Source organism: Corapipo altera, unplaced genomic scaffold, assembly GCF_003945725.1.
Source record: "Corapipo altera isolate COAL_440 unplaced genomic scaffold, ASM394572v1 301, whole genome shotgun sequence".
NCBI classification, from domain to species: Eukaryota; Metazoa; Chordata; class Aves; order Passeriformes; family Pipridae; genus Corapipo; species Corapipo altera.
Genome location: NW_020884926.1, coordinates 5,795,876 through 5,819,532, shown reverse-complemented (window position 1 = coordinate 5,819,532; position 23,657 = coordinate 5,795,876). Strand labels below are relative to the sequence as shown.

The 23,657-nt window shown below is 49.3% G+C and overlaps 1 protein-coding gene across 4 annotated transcripts in view; it reads right to left on the bottom strand.

Moving 5' to 3' along the window:
* Positions 1-23,237, bottom strand: part of LACTBL1 (lactamase beta like 1) — a 28,087-nt gene extending 4,850 nt beyond the window's left edge. The window contains exons 1-8 of one of the 4 annotated variants that reach the window (XM_027658278.1): positions 23,183-23,237; positions 16,463-16,603; positions 14,502-15,635; positions 10,653-10,797; positions 8,744-8,853; positions 5,551-5,708; positions 3,438-3,685; positions 44-149 (exon numbers count right to left, since the gene is read on the bottom strand). In XM_027658278.1, the coding sequence (XP_027514079.1) occupies positions 44-149; positions 3,438-3,685; positions 5,551-5,708; positions 8,744-8,853; positions 10,653-10,797; positions 14,502-14,522 (788 nt within the window). In that variant the 5' untranslated portion in view covers positions 14,523-15,635; positions 16,463-16,603; positions 23,183-23,237. Of the gene's footprint in view, positions 1-43; positions 150-3,437; positions 3,686-5,550; positions 5,709-7,847; positions 7,953-8,743; positions 8,854-10,652; positions 10,798-14,501; positions 16,362-16,462; positions 17,122-23,182 lie in introns of those variants that run through there. The other 3 variants (XM_027658276.1, XM_027658279.1, XM_027658280.1) reach the window with 3 other exon arrangements.
* Between the last annotated feature and the right edge of the window lie 420 nt (positions 23,238-23,657).

Below are 23,657 nucleotides of genomic sequence, written 5' to 3'. Positions count from 1 at the left end.
GGACGTGGATACGACTGAAAGCTCCCAAATTAATCCATCTGACCTGGTTCCTGGATCAGCCACCAGCACATCATCCTTCAGCAGAGCCAGGGCGTCCTGCGTGGTGCCCTTCCACAGCAGGCTGGTGGATCTCAGCCTCCTGGGCAGACCTGTGCCAGGGAGAAGAGATTAATTCCAGAGAAAGCATGGAAATGCTGAGTCTGGTGAGGAGGGAACAGAAGCCGAGGCAGTCGCGAAGTGGAAGCAGCAACGAGGGACTCGTGTGCTTTGCAGACACAAGGACCTGTTCCCACCACACTGCAGGACCCCCCAGCCTGGGTGATGTGAGTCCTGCCCAGCATGAACTCGGGGTGCTACAGCTCAGTGAAAAGACCTCCATGAATGATCCATAACCTCCTGTATCCCCAGGGGTGTTTTGGCTTGTTGGGTCTTGGGGAAATCCCTGCCCATCTTCCCACGGGACTCTATTCCCGTGACTACAAAGGTGTGTGACAGCCCCTTTGACCAGAATTTCATTCTTCACATCTCACTTTGGAGGGCTTGAACTTCTCCGAGTGGCTCCAAGCTTGGCCTAAAGTATTTTTGTCTTCCCCCTGGCCCATCTTTAGCAACATTTATTCAAAGGTTCTGAATGTAGGAAAAAACAAAATTCTTTTTACTGAATGTAGAAAATTCTAAGGTTTTTTTAACTTTTAGTTCCACACTGAGCATGGATTCCCTAAAATCTTTTGGCCAGTAGTTTTTAAATTGCCTCAGTTCCTCTGAACAGATTCTGTGGCTCTCCATGTCCAGAACTTGGATTACACCCAGAGTGGAGTCCCTGTGGCTGTTTCCAGCTCACTCTGATGTAGAAGTGAGGAGGAAATTGGGAAGTGTTTGTGACAGAAAAGCAACTTGTAACAGTCTGCTCAGTGATTATGGGCTTAATCATAGAAAACTATGGAATTGTTAATGTTGGAAAATCCCTCTAAGATGGAGTCCAACCATCAGCCCAGCACCAATCACCACCATGTCCACCACTAAACCACGTCCTCAGTGCCCCACCCAAACGTTGTTTGAACACTTCCAGGGATGGGGACTCTCCCACTGCCCTGGGCACCCTCTTCCAATGTTTTTCAAACCTTCCTGCGAAAATCTCTTTCCTAAAATCCAGTCTAAACCTTCCTTGGTGCAATGTGAGGGCTTTTCCTCTCCTCCTGAATCCTGGTAAAGCTGAAGGAGGCCCCACCCTTTTGGAGCAGCAACTCTTGCTTTTCTCGGTTGGCCTGACCTTGGGATTTGAGCTGGAATGAGAGCACTGTTTGTGCTCCTGCTCTGTGGTTGTTTGTGCAGCTGAATGACCAGGTAAGTGATGCACTGATCATCTTCCAGCTCCTCCAGCTCCTTCGTTTTCTACTTGCTGCAAAGACAACATTGAACCACTGGGAGAGTTCCCCAGAGTCCTGACAGCAGTGCAATATCTCTCCTGAGGTTCATTAGGAATGATAAACCAGAGGATGTGTGAGCATAATATAACCCACAGTCACTGATTTATAGCCCATGGGCTGCTAATTGATGTGACAAGCACACTGTTAATAATTTACAATCTCATCCCATTCTGTCATTCAGATGTGTTTGAAAATCCTGGGCTTAACAAGCTGGAGCTTTCCCCCAGCAATGTGCTGAGTGCTGAGGAGAAAAACCTTTGGAGTTCCTTTTGTATTATGCAATGGAGAAGAGCCCAGATAATGAGAATCTATTAGAGATCACTTTCCACTGGAAGAATTCAGATGAAAACCACTTTACAATGTGTCATGCAGCGGCTTTGATCCTGGTGCCAAGCAGAACCTATTCCTTTTTGGGGTTTTGACAGACAGTAAATGTAACGTGGGACCTCAACATTCAATTGATTTTCTGTTGGGATTTTGAAACTGTGCCTTTGCTTCTACTGAATTGTCAGGGTCTGAGGCAGTTGGTGTGTCCTGCTGGTGTGGTCTGGGAAATTTGGGCCAAATTCTAAAAAAAAAAAAGGCATAGGAGCACAAAAGGAGCTGAGCAAGGGCACAAATCCAGGCAGTGATGGAAGCAATGGGGGGGCTGCACAGCACAAGCACAAGTGACCAGGTGCACTTTTGACATGTGCTTCTCACAACATTTCTAGGGTGCACTTCACACCTCACTGGGTGACAGGAGCAGCCAGAGCAGCTCCAGATACTCCTGAGAGTCAGAGGGGACTGGGCAGGGTGGGTAATTCCTGGGGACAACATGTGGGTAGAGCCAGACCCTGCCTGCAGGGAAAGGGGTTGGGCAGGGATGTGGCCATTGGCCACTTTGGGCTGTTTGTGGGTTTGTTTCCAGATTTCATCCACATCATTCCATTTTGGGGAGCCCTTATTTTGATACTGGTTTGCTTCACGGGATGCTGTGCCCCATCCTGCAATTTGCCTACCTGCTGTTTTGATCTTGGCTCCTAATTTTAGGGCATTTATTCCAACCTGGAATAATGCAGATGCTACAGAGATTAACCAAAATGCCACAAAAGATACCAGCACAGTCTCTTTGGCCATTTTAAATTTTGGAATCTCTCAGTCAAGTGTTAGCAGCTTTATTTTGGAGAAAGGTTAAAGTTCTGAGACCTGTGAGCTCCTTCTACCTTAATGTAACAGTTACCCAGTTCTGAAGCAGCAGCACATTAATACTTCTCTGCCAACAAGTGCAGAGCCATGAATAGCTCAGGAATCCCAGCTCAGGAGCCACACTGGCAGCTAAATTTAGCTCATCAATCAAGGTCTTTCTATTCAAAGCAAAGAGGTTTGGTGCCCCTTTGACCCCCAACTCTACATCTCTGAAAAAAACAGAGCACTCTGGGCTGGAGCACAAGGCACTATTATGCAATAAGAGCCTGGTTTCAGGATATTTCAGGAATAAAACGGTGGGATGCACCAGGAATAAAATATTGTGGGGTGTTGGGATATCTGGGGAATAAAATACTAGGGTGTGGTGGTAACATAATGATGAGATAAAATATGGCAGGAATAAAATATTGGGATATGTGACACGTAGAACTTTGTGATATGATGGAACTTAAAGTTGGGATATGATGGGATTTAATGTTGGGAACATGATGTGAATAAAGAATTGGGATATGTGAGGAACAGAACACTGGGAATGAAATGCTGGTGCGTGTGTTAAATCCAACCCTGGGATACCTGTGGTACCAAACTGTAAGGAATCTGAATCACTTTCCAGGGGAAAAACAATTCCCCAGCCCACAGGGCAGGTGGCCTGGAACAAGAGTTTCCTTTTAGCACTCCAGGAAGCTGCTCCCAGGAATCCTGCTGACCTCTGGGAAGGGCACAGGGGAGGGTCCATACCGGGAAACACCTTCTCAGCAGCCTTTTGTACCCCTGGGACTTAGGCTGTGGGCTCTGAGGTGGCCTAGAGCAGGGCTGTCTCACCTGAGAGCTGACTGGCCATCCTGCGCAGGGTGACGGGCGATGGCTTCGGTGGCATCGAGCCCTTCTCCAAAAACACCAGCCCATCTGCTGTGTATCTCTGCTCTGAGTCCTTCAGCCTTCCCAGGGGGTTCTTGATAACAAAGTTCTGGGCATAACGCTCCAAGGGGTCATCCAGAGACGTGACCTTGCCTTCCTCCCACATCTTGTACAGCATAATGGTGGGGAAGATCTTGGAGACGCTGGCAATTCTGTGAACGGATGAACACGGAGAGAAATTAAACTTTAGGAAGCTCATGAATCAAGAGGAAAGATGGTACATGAGATCACTGTAGCTTCCATGGCACCAAGGCTGACAGAGCTCAAGGAGTCCTTGATAATCCAAGATGATCCTCTGGAGCACAGGGTGGGACTCAAGGGATGGGCCTGTGCAGGACTGAGGGTTGGACTGGATGATCCTTTTGGGTCCCTTCAAACTCAGCATATTCTGTGAGTCTGTGACACCTTTGCCCGTTCTGAAGGGAAGGGTTAAAATATAGGTAAGAAGCTTGAATTAATATCCTTAAATCTGAACCTTTATTGACCAACAACCTCTGTGCTCAGCAGTGCAGTGGCTGCAGATCTTTTCCTAGTCACTTAGTATTCATAAAATTACCTATTTTGTAAATGATTGGTTAGTAAACACCATAAAGGAAGGGCAGGCACTGATCTCTGCTCTGTGAGGACCAGGGACAGGGCACCAGGGAATGACCTGAAGTTGGGTCAGGGCAGGTTCAGGTTCTCAGGAAAAGGATCTCAGGAAAAGGTTCTTCTCCCAGAGGCTGGTTGGGCACTGCCCAGGTTCCCCAGGGTAGTGGGCACAGCCCCAAGGCTGCCAGAGCTCCAGGAGGGTTTGGCTGATCCTCTGGGGCACAGAGTGTGACTCTTGGGGATGGTCCTCTGCGGGGCTGAGGGTTGGACTGGATGCTCCTGGTGGGTCCCTCCCAGCTCAGCACATTCTGTGATTTTGGCAACAAAAACTTACTGGAAGTTTATTGGAATTTTACGGTTAAAATCACAGACTTACAGAATCCTTTAGGGTGGAAAAGACCTCTAAGATCATCAAACCCCACCATTTACCCGGGGCCACCCCTAAACCTCGTCCCCAAATGCCAGATTTGCACATTTGGAGCTGCCTCCAGCCCATCCCTGTGCCGTAACCGGGCAGCGCGTTCGGCTGTTAACCGAGAGGTTGGTGGTTGGAGCCCACCCAGGGACGTGCATCCTGACTCCAGGGGTTGCAACTACACCTTTAATGTTGGAACTTACACCTTTAATGTCCCTTCCAACCCAAACCATCTAATGGTTTTCTGGTAGGAAAATAGCAGAAGGTCATTTTACCGTTATTACAGATGGGGAAGAAACAGGTGATCTGAAACTTTCCAAAACTGTCTATTCTGAGAACAAAATTGACACTCAGAGTGCAGCCCACGTGTTTCATAGATAAGAGAGGTAGAATTCACTGAAAATAGATCTTTAAATGAGAATCCTTTTTTTTTTTTTTTTGTTTTAGCACACGCTAAGAGCTTGATTCTATATTCACCTGAAAAATAACAGCCAATATGACACTGGGAGGATGAATAAGTGTACAGGTCTATTTTACGTGTAGTAGAAACTCTCCCCAAACCCCAGTTTTTTCCTGGGCTGAAATTTATATTATTATTGCTATTATTGTTATTATTATTATTGCTTTAATTAATATTTTAACCCTCTGGCCCTGTCTCCTCTCTGTTCTCTTTTTTCAGTATCTGTGCCAGTTCTCAACCTTCAGATTTGTGCCCTAGGCCTCCTCAAAGTATGGAGCTACTCCTATGAATGTTTTCAGGTTCTTCAGGATGGTAATTTAAAATATTATCAGATCAAATTAAGAAAAAAAAATCAATAAATACATCCTAAGTAACTCATTAAACCACCAGCAAGTGATAATTGCTGAAGCACCATCTCACAAAGTTTCAAGAGAGGTTCCTGCTCCCTGCGGGAGACACATGACAGTGGCTCCATTTCCTGACTCCCTGCTTGTGCCAGGGTTACACCCATCTGCCTTTTCCTGGCTCTCTGCCCGTGCCAGGGCTCTCACCTGTAAATGGTGTATTCGTTGGGCACAGCCGAGGAGGGGTCGGAGATGTTCTTCTTCCCAAAGTTTCCTGTCCAGAGCACTGTGTCGTTGTAGATGACGATGGCAGACATGGCTGGGAGCCCCGAGCTGTGCATCTTCTGCCTGAGCATCAAATCCACCTGCAGAACGAGGAGAGACCAGGAATTCCCAAATGAAAACTCTTCTAATGCATCCAGCCTGTACCAGACCACCAGCCTTCCTCACTCCTGAGCGCTCCAGAGGGTTTCTATGAAATGCATTTTGTCAAAAGAAAATATTTTAACTGTTTAACAGTTTCTTAGAATTGCTTATGTTGAATTATCCAGTGTCTTCCTTTCAGTCTACATGTCAAAGAACCTGTTGCTCATCCTTCTAACATTTAAAATTAAAACCAAATGCCAACATGCAATAACTGTAAATTCTTCCTTTTTAAATTGTACCCTGCACATCTGTTCTCTGCACTAGTATTTTAGGGTCAAAGATGTCCAAGAAGATGACTTTTCAAATATCCCATGGGACTTTTCACTCCGTGAAACACCTTTGAGCTCAGGCTCCTGTTAAACTGCAACCTGAGAAACAACACAGCAACCAAAGGGCTGTGATTGCCCTTTGCTGCCTGTTGTGCCAGGGCTGTGGAGGTCTCACCATCCAGCTGTGCTCCACCCACCTCCTACAGGCAGAACACATTGATCTTGCCCTTCGGTGGCTTTTTCAAAGCTGTGTCATCACCTTGCATATGTTCTCATTTGGTTGAGACGTAAGAAATTCCTTTCCAGGCCCAGTATTTGAGGCAAGAAAGGCCAAGCTGAGCCATGTCCTCAGGGTCTCTTCCCTGGGTAGACTGGTGAGATGCACTGACAGCAGTGGAAACATCCAACCTGTGCCAAGTCCTTCTGTCAGAGGTTTTTTGCCCTCTGCCCCTCAGGTACCAGTGGCCCATCTGGGAACACCAGCAACTCCTGACAATGGAGTGGTCTCAAGGGGATCATGGAGAGGGACTTTTTATAAGGCCATGCAGTGATAGGACTGGGGGAATGGCCTTAAGCTGAAGGAGGCAAGGTTAGATGGGAATCCTTCCCTGTGAGGGTGGGGAGGCCCTGGCACAGGTTGCCCAGAGAAGCTGTGGCTGCCCCATCACAAGGCCAGGTTGGACACGGCTTGGAGCAACCTGGGCTAGTGGAAGGTGTCCCTACCCATGGCAGGGGGTGGGATGAGTTGGTCTTTAAGGTCCCTACCAACCCAAACCATTCTGGAATTCTATGATTCATTCCATAATCATGGTCCACCTTAGGGTTTTCTTAGAGAGTGACAAATAGACCTGTCTGGACCTGCAGAAAGCTGACAGAAGTACGTGATGCTCTTCAAGACTTGAGTGTCATTGACTCTGATACTTTGGATTTGGTCGCTAGCAAAGCTCTTCTGAGGAAAACATGGACCTTTCTGCTAAACAGAACTATTTACCATTAGAAGAGAAATCTTTCCTTAATCCTCATGCATGAGGGAAGGTCACTCTCCCATTTCAAGCTGCCATGGGCTGGGAAAAGGTCCTCCCCTGTGTGCAATGTAACAGCATCTGGCACTGCCCAGATTGCCAGTTCCAAGTGCTGGCCTGGCACTGGATGGTGACTTGTCTCAGGTACTGCAAGACCTTCAGTGTGTGTCTGTGTCCACAGGCTTAGGCAGAACCTGAGGGCCTCTGAAGATACACCTTTAAGGTGCTCATTCCTAAGCCCCCTTCAAACACCTGTGTCTTCCATTGTTGAAGTTCCCTGTGCCTTATTCAGGCTGCAAAATGGGAATGTTTTCACCAGGCTCTTCAAAGAAGTGCTTGGATACTTCATTTCCCAAGAGTGCAAAAGAGGAGATTGGATGACTCTGTGGTGGACACTCAATGTTCTGCACATCCCTCACCTCTCTGACTAATCCTAATTGAACAGTAAAACACTCTGCAGCAACTCCAGAGACAGGCAGAGACTTCCTAAGAGTGGATGTGAAGTGCTGGGAATTGAAATTCCGTGTGGATGTAGCTCTGTGTGTGCAGGAGAACAGTCCTGAGCACTCCCACCCACACCTGGGCTGAGAGCTGGTCCTGGGCTCCCAGGAACAAAACCTGGGGGCTCTGCTGGCTGCTCCTGGGAAAGCACCTGCTCAGTGCCTTAAGGTCAATCAGATGGGAAGGATTATCAGAGAAGTAGCATAAAATAAAATTGGAAAGCCATTTTTTCATTGTAAATTCACTTGCATCATGAATGTTGTAGTCAGTGCTGAATTCCTGCTACTTGTGAGAAAGAAAAAATGGAAGGGAATGGGATAAGGGGTATAGAAAATCAGGAGTGTCCTCTCCTGATGGTCCAGACAGTCCAGGCAGTGCTGCAGTGTTTCCTAGAGCCTGTCAGAAGTTCAGTCAGTGCTGAAATGTCAAAGACACTTTATGACTCCTAGGGAATCCTGATGTGACATCACACCAAGGGAATATTGATGGAACATCACATCAGGAGTATCCCGATGGTACATCATCCAACCTCCTCTTTTGCAATCTTGGGAAATGAAGTATCCAAGCACTTCTCTGAAGAGCCTGGTGAAAACATTCCCATTTTGCAGCCTGAATAAGGCACAGGGAACTTCAACAATGGAAGACACAGGTGTTTGAAGGGGGCTTAGGAATGAGCACCTTAAAAGTGTATCTTCATTCAGATGCAGGTCTTCTACCTCTTCCCCTTCCCCTCCACTCCCTCCCTTGTACCTACAAGTAGCTTTGTACTTCTTAAACTGTGGCATGGGGAAAGCCAGCAAAGCAAGAAAACAAGGAATTGGCAGTCACTTATAAAAAGGAACTAGTTACACAAATCAACTACTTTCCAGGATACATAATAGACCAGATGCCAAGAGCCATCATTTTGTGCTGATAAAAGCTCACCAGACCTTCCAGTGGACAAGTGATCATGTTTCTCCATCACAACTTGCCCTGTGGGTGAGAGAACTACTTGTTGACCTGTCCTGAATGTTCACTGAAGGAGTTCCATACACCCACTTCTGGGTTCGTGTGTTCTCCACCTCCTCAATTCCCCACATCCTTCCCGGAGATGCTCAGGGGCAAAATACACATTCCCCCCTCTACCCCTGCAGGAGAGCAGCCATGAGCTGTGCCTCCTTCTGTTCCCTTATCCCCACAGACCTTCTCCAAGGCATCCTTCAGGATGGGGATGGGGTGGTCCAGCGGCACCGGCTCAGGGTAGCGGGGACACATCTGCACAGCTTCTGATCTCACTTCCATCACAGAAGGGCCTGGAAAACATTGCAGGGGGAGCACAAGTGACTTCAACAGACACACTGAAAAGGTTTAATCTCACCCACCAGTCACCATGAGATTTCTAGTGCTGTCCAAAGCTGAAGGACACTTCTGCACTGGAAAGGGATAATCCCGAGTTGTGTTTGTCTCACACAGAATAGGACTTGCAGGACCACTGTGTTCTGTTATCACTTATTCCAACATAGGATGGACTTCAATTGACTCTTAAACCTGGAAGAGTAAAGGACTGGGACTACAGTCCCACCTGACAGTGGGTTTAACCCCCATGGAAGTGCCCTGCCCATGTCTGGAGGAAAGTCTGAGTTGGGGTTCAGGAGAACAGTGCTGGCCCTTGCATTTTGTAACCTCAGAAATGGGTATTGAAGTGTGAGTGTCCCCTGAGCTCCAGCACTGTCACAACAGCTGCAAGGTTGCACACCTTCTGTGTTAGTTGTCCCCTGAATTCCCTGCATCCTGCCTGTGCCACAGAAACAGCTGGAATTTTTGTGGTGAGCAAAGCTCTTTAAACTCACTGAGAGGTGGGAACTGTCTCACTTGGAGGCACTGTTTTTCACAGCTCCTCTGCTCTGTGAGCTGCAAACAAATGCTTCTCTGTGTTCTTGCTTAGTAGGTGAACATGAAGCATCAGAACTAGAGATGAGGGGAGAAATGACACTAAGAAATCTTGGAGATGCATGGTATGGACACACAGAGAGCCCACAGGCAGCCTGGTACTCTGTGACAAAAATGTAGGGTCTGAAATGTTTTCCAGACCTTGGTCTGTGAAATACCTCTGAATTCACCATAAATTTTAAGTCACCTTTGGGCTACTTAAAACTCTGATTTAATCCTTTAATATTTAATCCTTGCACATACATTGGCTTGAGACTATTGGTTGAGTTTTCTATAATCAATAGAGGAGGCAATGGAGCTGCTCCAAGGGCTGGAGCCCCTCTGCTCTGGAGACAGATTGGGAGAGCTGGGGGGATTCACCTGGAGAAGGGAAATTCCAGGGAGACCTGAGAGCCCCTTCCAGTGCCTAAAGGGGCTCCGAAAGAACTGGGGAGGGACTCGGGACAAGGGATGGGGTGACAGGACAAGGGGGAGTGGATTCAGACTGCCAGAAGGCAGAAATAGATGGGATATTGGGAAGGAAATGTTGGCTATGAGGGTGGGGAGGCCCTGGCACAGGTTGCCCAGAGAAGCTGTGGCTGCCCATGGATCCCTGGAAGTGTCCAAGACAAGGTTGGACGGGGCTTGGAGCAACCTGGGATAGCAGAAGGTGTCCCTGCCCATGGCAGTGGGTGGAACTGGATGGGCTTTAAGGTCCCTTCCAACCCAAACCAGTCTGGGATTCTATGATTCTATGATTCTACAAATTCAAGTGTGAACCAAGGGCTTAAGCCAGTTCAAAGGTCTAAGATTAGGGGCATAGCAAAGGAAGCATTTAGCAAGGTGTAAAAGAAACCTGTTCTAAGCTGGAGTGACTTTTACAACACAGAAAAGATAAAGAATGTAAAATCAAATGTCTCCTCGGTGTTTCAGTTAACCAAAGATGAGCAGCAGAAGTAATGGGGCTTCTCTGGACACCAGCAGAGTTATGTGGTCCTCCATCAATCCAGTGTTCATCTCCTCTGTGTCCTTGCACCAGCAAGGAGGAAGAAATTTATGTGTTGTCTGGAGAAATTTGTGTGTTTGGGGAAATGCTCTTTGGGGGAAAATGGGGAGAAAGGGTTTTATTAGTGTCCCAAATTTCTGTGCCAAACTATGAGCAAGGTTCAAGTAGAGTACTCACCGGGCTCCACCTTGGGGAGGCTGTACTGCCACAGGAAGCAGCCTGTCATTGCCACAGAGAGCAGGAAGAGGAAGACAACCAACACATGGATCCACTTCACCTCCATGGCAGTGAGTTTGAGGAAGCTCCGGCTGCTGGGAGCCTTCTGCGAGCAGAAAAGGGGTCAGAGAGAGAGAAAACACCTCTCCTGCATTTCAGCTGGTGAGAGAGGCCCCATGCACCAGAGAATAAAGCTGCTGAAGGGACAGAGATTGATTTGAGCCCCCTGGTCCAGTGGAAGGTGTCCCTACCCATGGCAGGGGTGGAGCGAGATGAGTTTTAAGGTCCTTTCCAACCCAAACCAGTCTGGGATTCTGGAATAATGTCAGCACCAGAGCTGGGCATACCAGCCTGGGTTGGGATAACTGGAACCAGAGATGACTTCTTGCCTTTCAGTGGGGTTTTTAATCCTTACCTTGTGGGTTCTTGTAGAAGAACACAACCACTCCTTCTGCCTTCCCCCTCCCTGCAGGTTAACACCCAGCAGACAGGATTCTCAGATACTGCTCTCAGTTCCACCCTTCTCAACCATCAGGACTTATTCCTGGATATCTTTCCAGTCCCTTTTTTTCCAGAGTCAGCATCTGTTCGTGGCAGCCACCAGCCAGATCATCTGAGCAGATCCAGCTTTTCTAGATGAATGACGGAATTTTTTCCCCATTTGCTGCCCTCACCCTTCCATGTTGTGCCTGTAAATCCCATCCTATCACACACCATCTGTAAGCTTGGCGTTTACAGATGCCACATTTTGGGAGACTGGCTGATATTTTGAGTGTGTGCAGCTCTCACAACACTGGAGACCATCCAGGTTGGGAATAGAACTAGATAAATGTTGAAGAAAAACAAGGAACAGATGACAAACGAGGAGGTGCCTGAGCCTGGGCTGTGCTCCTTCACTGCCTGCAGGAGGTCAGGAGGGTGCTTTTGAAAGTTTGGCAATTAATGATACAAAACATATGGGCTGCCATTTGCATCCAATATGGTCCACATTCCAAAGCTGTTTCAGGTTGTCTGGACTCACTTGTAGGATAGACAGATTGAAATATTCCCTTTAGATTTCCACACGGCCCTTTTCTTTTCCCTTTTTTTTTTGAGATGCAGGAGGGTTCAGGCAAAAACTTCTGCAAATCAGGTGAGCCTTGTCAGTCCCAACCAGGGAATTTCAGACTCCCACACGGCTCTGTGGCTCAGGAAGGATCCAGCTGCTTTTTCCAGCCCCTGAGGAAACTCTAGGTTGCACTTTCTGCACAATAACAGGAACATATCACAGTTCTTTCTAAAGCTTTTCGGCCTGTTCAGACATTCCCACGGGAATTTCTGAAGGCAGGTTCTTCCATTACACGATTAAAACTTCAAGGGTGGCTTAAGACCACACAGGTACCTGCAACCCACCCCAACCTGAGCCTGCCAGAGCACACGAGGTCCATATTCCACTCTGTGATGTTTTTCTAAACAGGGCAATGCCATTTTAGCACCAAACCCATTTTTGTTTGGATGTCCCAACCTCCTGAAGTGACTCAGTAAGTAGGAGATCACACTGCCCCAGGAAGAGCCTGTGTGTTGAGATCTCTTTAATCCCCCATCCTGTTATTGTTCAGTGTAGGCTGAAGGATGTCACCTAGAGCTGTTTTCCTGCAGCAAGGAGTGCCACAGGGCCCTCTTTGCCCTGCAGTGTTCATGGGATGACTTTTTTTGGGTTCAGTCCCATCAGAATAATGTGTTTCCCCCACCTATTTTCTCTGTTTTTCTGCCTCTTCCCTTGTTTCACTGAGAAACCCTGATTTCTGGATTCTTCAGAGCAGAGTGAAAGGAAATACTTTTTCTGGTATATTCCTCATCTCACAGATTCCAGACTCCCTGGATCACTAACTGAGGACCCAAAGATACCAACACTGAGCTCATCCTTTAGTCCAAACATCCTTCAGTCCAACCTCCCCTTTACCTCTTGTGGATCATGAGTGCCCTGAATGGCTCTTTTTTTATTTTCTGCCCTATAATTTAGTAGGAATGCAAAGAAACCCTGACAATGCCATGGACTAGAGACATGGATCTGTAGCCAGTTGTAGTTGGCTTCCCATCAAACCCCACAGCAGAAAACCTCCCAGAAGAAAGAAAAAAATGGAATAGCAAAAGCTATATAAAATATATATATTTTACATATATCACAGATATACAATTAAGGTACTACGTACATAGGAACACAGGAACCCCAAACTGCTCCCGAAAGGGAAAGAGGGGAAGGGAAAAGGAAAAAAAGGGACAAAAAGGGACAAAAAGGGAAAGAAACAAAACAGGTATGCACAAGCGAAAAACCTGTTAAACAGCAAAATAAAAACTGGCAATAAAGAACCACTTCCCTTGAGAAAAGCAGGACAGCCAGACCTGTTCCCAAACCTACTGCTCCCAAACCTACTGTTCCCAAACCTTGTCAGGAGAGAAGAGAAGGGAGGTCTCTCTGACCACCTTACATATAACTCAGTTTGTGTAAAGGAATAGCATGGAACACTTCTTGGTCACTTCCCAAGTTCCTTCCTGGTTACGAGCTGGTCTCCAGGAAGGCCTAGACCGAAACTATCACAGAATATCTCCTTTATTGATGGGACACCAGATATCCAAAAGTATGAGAAATATTCATCCCCTCTCAGGAGATGCTCTACCCTCTAAACCACCTTTCAGAAAAAACCACCACTGTTTCCCAGTACCTGGGGGAGTGTGAGGGAAGCAGATGGATAAATCCCTATAAACAGACTCCTCACACCTCCCACTCCAGGGCCTGTCTGGTCTCACCTCCTTCTCGGCTGGTTTTATGTCGCCCAGTGACCGTCTCTGCTCGCACACAAACACAGCCGGGCAGAGGGGGGCGAGGGGGGGCTTCCAAGCACTTAAACACATGCAAATAAATGCAAATACATGCAGAACAAGCTCACACGGCTCCCCAGGGGGGGGAGGTTGTCAGCATGATACGTTTTTCCCCCCGAGCTTTGAAAAATTAGGATGGGGAGGGGTAAATATTTGGGATTCCCATGGGCCACCCAGGTGTGCTGTCCACCCACCGTGGACCAGTCGGTCCAGGAACATCCCAACGCTGGTCAGGGAGAGGCAGAAGACCCCCAGCCCCCTCACATACCAGCAGCAGGAGTGTCTCAGTCCCAAAGGCTGTTGTTGTCCCACGTCCAGGGGTGTGAGGAACACAACGACCCTACTCCGCCCCGGGCAGGGGGGAGCGCGGAGTCCCACCATCCCCAAAATTCACCCGCGGGTCACCGCGGGTGCTGCTTCCCAAAAGTCCCGCTCGGAGTCTCCCCGTCCATTGGAGCCATCCAAGCCCTCCCGATGGTGCTGCCGAACACCCCCCCCCGGGCAGGGGGATTAAGGGACGGGGCGGGGGAATGGGGACGTGGGACCCAGAACGGCGTTCGCACTCAGGAAAGTGCCCGAGGGATTGGATGTTGGATGTTAATTCTCCCTAATGCTTCTGTGCCATGTGTGTGAATCACGGCTGAAACCAAGAGGGCTTCACCGTCTATTTATAGCGCTTTCATCTCCTCCTGACACCGGAGCACGAGGCGATTAAGCGGCAGAGGGACAGTCCCCGAGAGGCTCCGGGGCCAGGCTGCTCGGGGAAGGGGAGGTGGGAGATAAACCCGTAGTTCAGGCACTCTCTGGGCTTAATCCTGAGCAGCCTCCTGGAGTTTCCCCGCAGTGACAGACAAGGGAGTCATTCCCAGCTCACCAGACACAACTGGGATTTCTTTCCCTTTAGCTCTGGAGGATGGTGGAGGGTTGTGGTCTGTACGAGGGGAGCCTTACCCGCAGCTGTAACCCCTCCATGGCTGCTCAGGACTCTCTTCTCCTCCCCTGTGCTGCCTGTTTGCACAAACAAAAGGCTCATAAACCCCTGTAATGAAGAGAAACCAACAGTTAGTGCAGGAAAAAAGCAGAGTCAGATCAAGGAGGGAAGTCCAGGGTAACAAAGCCCAGCTCAGGTAAGGAGAACAGCGGGGAGGGACTGGTTTTGGATGGGGAGAGGGGGTTGGAATGATGTGATTTTCCAGCCCAAATCACAGTAACTATGTGAGATAGATCCCCAGTAACACCTTCCATGTCTCTCTCTCTGGTTTGGCAGCACCTTGTATTTACCCTCAAAGAACCATTTGACTCTTTGGGTGATTTGAGGGCCATTCCCAGCTCTCTAAGGGCTCAGTTTCAGAAATTGTCCCTTCCTTCCCCCTTCAAAGAACCACTTGACTCCAGGACTCCCTTGGGACCATTCCCATCTCCCTGAGGGCACTGCCCAGTCCCCTCAGGAGGTGTCCCCTGTCCCCCCAGGCTGGGCAGTATGGTATGGCACAGACTTCTCATTTCCCAGGGCCATCCTCACCCCACCTCCAAACACAAGGAACTGAAGCTTTGAGACCTTCAGGACTGCCACATTTTCACAGTGCCTGCTCCACATGGTCCTTCCAGCCCCCCCCTTTCCCTCTTCACCACCTTGCTCCCTCTTCACAGCCAACAACACCCCCCTTACACTTGGGACTCCCAGACACAGCCAAGGAACTGTGTGACAGGTTTGGAAGTGCCAAGATAATGGCACTACCACCACCTTTCCCATAAAACCTCCCTCATCCTGCTACCTGACAGAGGCAGTTCAATCATCAACCCTCCCTAAAAAAGAGCTCTTACCAGCCTTGCTGCTCCCTTCCGGCTTCCAGCTGATGAATTTGGGGCTGTCCTGCAGCTGCAGATGTCGAGAGCAGATGAAGCACTAATCCAACAGCCTCTCTGAGCACAGATTAATCGGCCAGGCCTCACCCCTCTGCAGCATCTGGCCAGGGATGCAGCCAAAGGAAGGATTGCTGGTGATTTCCCGGCTCCAGCAGCACAGCAGAGTTGAAAATGGGGAGCTGGGGGGCTGGGGCGTGGGTGTCCATAACACCCTGTGAGCTGGAAATGTCAACCATGGGCTGTCACAGCATGGGAGATACCTCAGAAATGCTCCCCAAAGAGGAGGGCATGGCCATGCCCTCACTTATGCACCAAATCCAGGGGGATTACACACCTCAGTGCCATCCTATGGCCTTCCCCAGATCTTGCCAGGTACAGGTACCCTACTCATACCACCCCTTCATTTCAGCATCTCCAGGAGTGGCCCAGAATCTGAGAGTGCCCAAAACACTCTGGTGGAGCCTGTGCCCCTGAGCTGTGCCCAGATTTTGGTGAGTGGGGGCTGCAGATGACCTCCTCACTAATTAGAGTAGATCAAGCTCCTCATAGGTTTGCTGCTCCTCATTTCTGGGAACAACCATTTCCTTCCAACATTCTCTAGGGTGGTCCTGTGCCCAATTATCCCATAATACCAATAATCCATTTGTCCTGGGACCATAGTCTTTAGCTGATGTGTAAAGTGAATCTGTGCAGGTCAAACATCCCTCAAAGGTCTGCCAGGGCTCCCTCTCTAGTTGTAAATGGTTAATCTTCTCCTCAGGAAATATTCATTTGCTGTCTTGATAGACTTGCTGCGCCAAAGATTTCTCTCCAATTTTGTGTTACCTCAGTCAAGGGCACCTCTTTCTCTGTGCTGGGTCTATTTCCCATCATTTTCAGGTACTAAGAGGGATTTGAATCCTATTCCATGTGTGCCTTGTGCTGATCAGGCACACTGGGAAGCAAATTACAGCAGGAGAGGGACTCAACCCCACCCCAACATAGAGAAGGACTTAAACCCACCACAGGATTTTCACCAAATCTGCTCATGGAATTTTAACACTCACCCTTCAGTGCCTCCCATTCCAAAAGGTCCCATGTGAACTCACCCATTGCTGGCAATGGATGTTTGCAGATCCAGTGGTGGTGGTTTGGGGTCACCAAACTGTTAAAGAAATTTCTTCTCCCTTGGTTTCCTGCAGCAGAGTCTCAGATAGCCCATTCCAGGGGAAAAAAAATTAATATTTGAGTGCTCCAGCAATAGAAACAACTTGACCTGGTGCCTTCAAACAGGGACCAGAGCAAAGAGATCCCTGGATTTTCTGCCCTTACAGTCTCTGCAGGTGCTCTTCACACACCTCTTGGTCCAATGGGGATTTTTGGTCTGGAGTCTTCTAACACCTTCTTGGATTCCCTCCCTGTGTCCACACAGATATTGACTTCTCTTATCTCGTGGATTTGCAGCTTTGCTGATGGCTGGAGCCTTCTTGTCTCCTGCTCTGTGCTGGTAGAGCATGGGAAATCCAAACGTCCCTGATTTAGGGTAAGCACTACTTAGCAACAACCCAAACACGAGTGTGTTCTCAGCATTACTCTCATACTGCATCCAAGACACAGCCTGCACCAGCTACTAGAAAAATTACTGAGGAAATGAACTGTATTCCACCAAAGGCCCATCTGGGTGAAAGTTCAGAGCTTGTGACCTCAGGCTTCAGCAAATCCAGCTACTCATGCTCAGCAAGGAAAGCCAAGAAAGCAGCCTGGTAAATCACACAGTGGTGTAACTCTAAGTGACTTATTCTTATTTAAAACTTACTTATTCAGCCAGGCAAGTAATATTTCTCAACCCTCTCCTTGCACTGGCTCAGCGTCCCAGTTTAGAGAAGCCTCAGAACGTGGCAGAAGGGGTGGGAAGAAGATATTGTGGTTCTCTGGGCAGCCTCTCCCTCCTGGGCTGCTCCCTCAGAGCATCCCCCTGTCCCAGGGAGCCTCAGCCAGGAAGGAACAGAGCAATTCTCCTCCCTGCTGCCCCCTTCAAATGGGTTCTGCACAGCAGGGACTGCACACAAAGGATTTTGTGTTTCATAACAGCAGCTCCAGCAAAGTGAGAAGGCTCAGGCTGCAGAGGTCAATCCATGACAGAATCAGAGAATATGCTGAGTTGGAAGGGACCTACAAGGATCAACCAGTCCAACCCTCAGCCATAGGACCATTTCCAAGAGTCACATCATGTGCCCCAGGGGATCATCCAAACACTCCTTGAGCTCTGGCACTTTGGTGCTGTGCCCACTGCCCGGGGGAGCCTGTTCAGTGCCCAACCACCCTCTGGGGGAACAACCTTTCAAGGAAAACTCTCCCCTTTTTTCTTAAAAGCTTTCCCCAGCACTGTTCTTCAATATCTCTGCCTTGAAGGGTATTCCTGCCATTTTCTTGCCACAGGCAGGAGAAAAAGATGCACCTGGAAGTCTTCAGGAAGGTCCCTACTGCTGCCCAGGCACTGATTGGGAGCAGATCCCTGAGCAGGGAACACATCAAGGTTTGCTTTTTCTGGCTGGAGGTAACTGAGGTGGATTTTTGTGCTCAGAGCTGTGTGGGCTCCTGGACTGGGAGGAAAAGCACCTCAAATGAAACAGTCTGAGAGGATGGATAAAGTGCAGGTGTTTAAGTAGTGAAAGAAGGAATTAGGAAGTGACCAGGGCTGGCTCTGGGATGAAAGGTGCAGGAGAGCAGTGACATGTCCCAGGGACAGGGCTCAGCTGCACTGTCACCTCCTTGCTGGGCTGGCAGTGACAAAGGGGGGAGGGAAGGCAATTGGCAGCTCTAATTGCCCCCCTCTCCACCTTTGAACCAGCCTGAGGTGAGGGGGGTTCTCCCCCTTCCCCAGCCCCACATTGCACAGCTGAGCCAGTTCTCTGTTGTCCTCCTGGGTGTCCTTTGTGTACTGTCAGGCCCCACTGTCAGCCTTTGTGTCCAAGTCCCAGCTGGTTCCTTTAATTGCTGGGTTCGTGTGGTTGAAGGGAGCTTTGAAAGTCAAAAGATGGAGCTGAGAGCCAAAGGGGCTCTGGCTGCACGTTCCTGTAGCCAGGATTGCTCTCAGCAGGGTGGGCTTGGATGGCAAGGGAGGGGGTGGCCACTGGCATTGCCCAGCTCAGGAATTCAGGAAGCAAATGAGAAGCCTCATTTGAGAGGAAATATTCCACAATGGAGACAGCTGGGACATATTTAGGTTTCTCCAAGATAAGTAGCACAGAGGCACAATGGTTTTACTCTTTTGTTTGCCATGTCATTAGCCCATGAGCCCAGGATTTGGGGTTTTATGGAAAAAAGGTTTTACAACAGATTGGTGATATAGAAATAATACATATATATTATCTGTATATATAAATAGAATTTATATCATATATACATGATTTATATAGATACATATTGATACTCTCAGGCACAGGGTGTGACTCTTGGGGAGGGTTCTGTGCAGGGCTGAGGGTTGGACTGGATGATCCTTGTGGGTCCTTTCCAACTCAGCATGTTCTGTGATATCTATCTGTGATATCTGTGATATCTGTGATATGTGTGATAAATACATAAACTCTACAGAAATGGAGATTGCTGCTCCCTGCTCCAGTATGGGATATGCTGCACTATGTTCCATGAGGATTTGTCAGGGCTCTGAGGGCACCAATGGCCTGGGTCACCCTCACCTGGAGCCTCCTCCTTCCTGCCCTCCCTGTTGGCCCAAAGGGCTGCATTTAAGCTCAAGACTGAGCTTTTAGTCCTCACTTGAGATTTGCTGTAAGTCTGCTGGTCCCAGCCTAGCTGGGCCCATTCCCTGGCTGGTTGGCAGGGGTGGGAGTGGAAGGCTTAGATAGAATTTTTTTAAAAGCCCTGTTGTTGAGTTCAGAAGGATTCTAAGGATTCCTTAGAATTCTAAACCCCCTGTCAGAAGGAGTCTGGGTGTGGCTGTATCCAATCTTAGCCTCGGATTATGCCAACAACTCAAATTTAAGGAATTATAGAATTGCCATTGAACCATTTTTTGTTTTAATGATTGGCAAAATAAGAATAATTATATAAAAGAATCGTTTATTTATACAAATGATCAGACAAAAGATCTTAATCAGAATTATTTACTACACAATATAAAGGCTAAGACTACCAGTGGTATAGTATAAGATAGGCTGGTGCACTACATTGAAGAAATTATTGAAGCAATTATATTAAAGCTGGCAAAAAGGAATAATTTTTAAGTAGAGATTTGATGTAACTCACCCAGACTGAGGCTTGTGGGGAGATCTCTGCTCTCAGCCTCAAGGAGTGACCCCCCCCAGAAGGGTTCTGTTGGAAGAACCTGCCTGTGTGAAAGGGGACTGGGAATTTGTGGTATAAAGTGATAGTCACAAATTTTCCAGGCCACCTATGAACTTATCTGTCAAATCCTACTTCAAAAGCATGGTGTGTATTCAAAGTCTGGTGAACCAGGATGGTTTTAGTATAATTAACACCAAGATAACACCCTGGGCCAGCAGTTGAACTCGCATGATGCCTGCACAGTGTGCGTTCTCTGGTAGAATTTACACTCTCCTGCCACACTGGCCACGGACTCTGCTGATCCTGACCCTGCCATGTGGATCTCAGGAGAAGGTTCTTCCCCCAGAGGGTGGTTGGCACTGACCAGTCTCCCCAGGGCAGTGGGCACGGCCTCAAGAGCGACAGAGCTCCAGGAGTGTTTGGACAGCGCTCTCAGGGACAGGGTGGGATTGTTGGGGTGTTTGTGCAGGGCCAGGGGTTGGACTGGCTCATCCTTGGAGGTCCCTTCTAGTTTAGGATATTCTGTGATTCTGTGATTCCATGGATTGACACTGGACCAACAGCCCTCTGATGATGGAGGCTTCTGACTGCCCCTCCCCACGTGTCTGGTGCTGCCCTCACCTCTCTCAGGTGCTTTGGGGCTGGTGAGGTCCTTGTCCCCCTGGCCTTGTTGTTGCCTTTGGCTCCTGGTCCCTCAGGAAGCACAAAACCCTTATTGCTCCCTGACAAGAGTAAACTCATTTCAAGACATGATTAATTTAGTTCATTTAGAGAAAATGTATTTTTTTTCCTCCCTCAGCTTGCCAACATGTTGATACAAAGATATCCTGCTCCTGGAACTGTACCCAGACAGCAAATGGGCATGTCCTGGATGCCAATGGGCATTGGGCTCATGGAGATGAGCCCCTCTGGAGCCCCTCTACTCTGGATCAGGCTGGGAGAGCTGGGGGTGTTCACCTGGAGAAGAGGAGGGTCCAGGGAGACCTGAGAGCCCCTTCCAGGGCCTAAAGAGGCTCCAAGAGAGCTGGAGAGGGACTTGGGACAAGAGCCTGGGGGACAGGACACAGGGAATGGCATCCCACTGCCAGAGGGCAGGGATATGTGGGATATTGGGAAGGAATTCTTGGCTGTGAGGGTGGTGAGGCCCTGGCACAGGTTGCCCAGAGAAGCTGTGGCTGCCCCTGAATCCCTGGAAGTGTCCAAGAACAGGTTGGAGTAAACTGGGCTGGTGGAAGGTGTCCCTGCCCATGGCAGAGGGTGGGATGAGATGGGCTTTAGGGAACCTTCCAGTTCCAACCATTCCATGATTCTCTGTTTCTATGACCCAGCACCTCAGGGAAAGTGAGTTGTGTGGGGTGGGATTCACAGGAGCCACATGGTGAGTGTGGGGATGGCACAACCTGCCAGCAATTGGCACAAACACATCTGAAATTCATGTTTGCCTGGATTTTAAGGGCTTTAAGGTCCCTTCCCACCCAAACCAGGCTGGGATTCTGTGACAAAGCTCTGATAAAATCCCCTGGGCTGGGTCCAACAGGGGCTTCCCTCAGCCCATGGAGTGACAGTGAAACCTCCACCATCCCACATCAGTGCTGGTCACAGCTGGACCCAGCTTTGGCTCCTTTTCCTCTTCCCTCCACACCTCAGGATCCTGCAGGGAGCTGGGTTTTCCCTGAGCTGTTTCCAAGCTCTCTCATTAACTGCTTGCCAGCAGCCAGCACTCCCACAACGGGCATCTCCTCTGGAAATTGCAGCCCCATGGCAATGGCCATTATTCCTAAATGAAGAACACAAGTCTAGTAGTCCACCTCGTGCCTCTTGCAAAGGCCCTTGGAAATGATGATTTCCCATTGCAGGTAAGGCAGGAAAATACCCACAATCACAAATCTGTGAAAAACACACCAGCCTGGCCTGGTGGTGCAGCTTTTAACACTTCAGAATACTGTTTTGTGATTGTTTGGTTTGGGTTTTTTTTCATGGACTAGGTGAAGATAAGGGAATCTTCTAGGCTTTTTGGGAATTGAAAGGTGCATATCCTCCTTACAAACAAAGATGGGAAACCCAATTTCAATGATAGGGCTCATTTCACCTGATTTCCAATAGAGACTTTTGGTACCTTGTGCCTGTAGTTATTCACTTTCAAGTTGAAGTTTTCCTGTATGTCCCAATAAAGAATCATGGAATCCTGGGGTGATTTGGGTTGGAAGAGACCTTAAAGACCATCTCATTCCATCCCTTCCATGGGCAGGGAAACCTTCCACTAGCCCAGGTTGCTCCAACCTGGCTTTGGACACTTCCAGGGATGGGGCAGCCACAGCTTCTCTGGGCAACCTGTGCCCATCTCTGCTGTCCTTTCCCTGCACACCCAGCCTGGCTCTGTCCTTTCTACAGCCCCTCAGGCACTGGAAGGTGCTATGAAATCCCCCTCAGCCTTAGCTCCTCCCTGTGCTCCAGCTCCAACCATCTCAGTGACCCTCCTCTGGATCCATCAGGGTTCACCAATATCCCCAGGCACCTCAAACTCTGCCACCAGAGCACCCATCCCTTCCTGGGCACCTCAAAGTGCCATCAGAGCACCCATCCCTCCCCAAACTCTGCCACCAACACACCCATCCCTCTCCAGGCCCCCCAAACTGTGCCACAGGCACACCCATCGCTCCTGAGGCACCCCAAACTGCCATCAGAGCACCCAACTCTCTCCAGGGATCCAGAACTGTCACCAGAGCACCCATCCCTTCCTGGGTACCCCAAACTCTGCTATCAGAGCACCCATCCCTTCCTGGGCACCCCAAACTCTGCTATCAGAGCACCCATCCCTCCCCAGGCACCCTAAACTCTGCCACCAACACACATATCCCTTGCCAGGCACCCCAAACTCTGCCACTGGAGCATCCATCCCTTCCAGGGCACCCCAAACTCTGCCACAGGCACACTCATCCCTCCCCAGGGACCCCAAACTCTGCCATGAGCACACTCATCCCCTCCCCAGGGACCCCAAACTCTGCCACCAGAGCACCCATTCCTTCCAGGGCACCCCAAACTCTGCCACCAGAGCACCCATCCCTTCCTGGGCACCCCAAACTCTGCCACCAGAGCACCCATCCCTTCCAGGGCACCCTAAACTCTGCCACAGGCACACTCATCCTTCCCCAGGGCACCCCAAACTCTGCCACGAGCACACTCATCCCTCCCCAAGGACCCCAAACTGTGCCATCAGCGCACGCCCAGCCCAGAGCCTGAACAGGGTAAAGGAGGACGATGCTCTGAGCAGCACCAGCGGCCTCAGAAGCACCAGCAGTACCACTTGCCTGCTTGCAGTGCCCAGACTGGGAGGTGTGGGTGCCCTGTTGCCCAAGGAGGTGCCCAAGGAAGCCCCCTTGCAGCCTGGCCCTGCCTGCTGTGGGCTGAGGCAGCAGCGACCTGCTCTGCCCTGCCTCGGGGTACTTAAAATAGGTCAGCAGCAGGTGCCTGGCTGAAATTACCCTTCATTTTCTTGTGAGGGAGCTGCAGAGAGGTCCCTCCCTGTGGATAACAGCGGGGATTGCCAGGGACAATGGAATGATTTGAATCCAGCAGTTTTTGTTAACTCCTCATGCTCCGTGTGCCTGTGTTAGCTCAGCCCTGCCCTGGAGCGTCACCAGCTGGGTCAGGGGGATGTCACTGCTCCTAAATGTGCACAGAAACATGTCTCAGACAGCCCTGGGCACCAAAGGGGTACAAACACATCACTGGGAGGTCAGTGTGACACACAAAGCCCCTTTCTGTGCCCTCCAATCACTGCAGAATGGGGGGGTCTGGAACAGCAAAGTGCCAGTTTAGCCCTGGCATCGAAATCTCTCCATTTCTGGAGGTAAACATGGAACAGAACACAGAGAACAGCACACAGAGAACAGAGCACAGATCTTCATGTGACACCGGGTGCAAGTGGACTTCGATTGTGTCAGAGAGGGAAGGGCA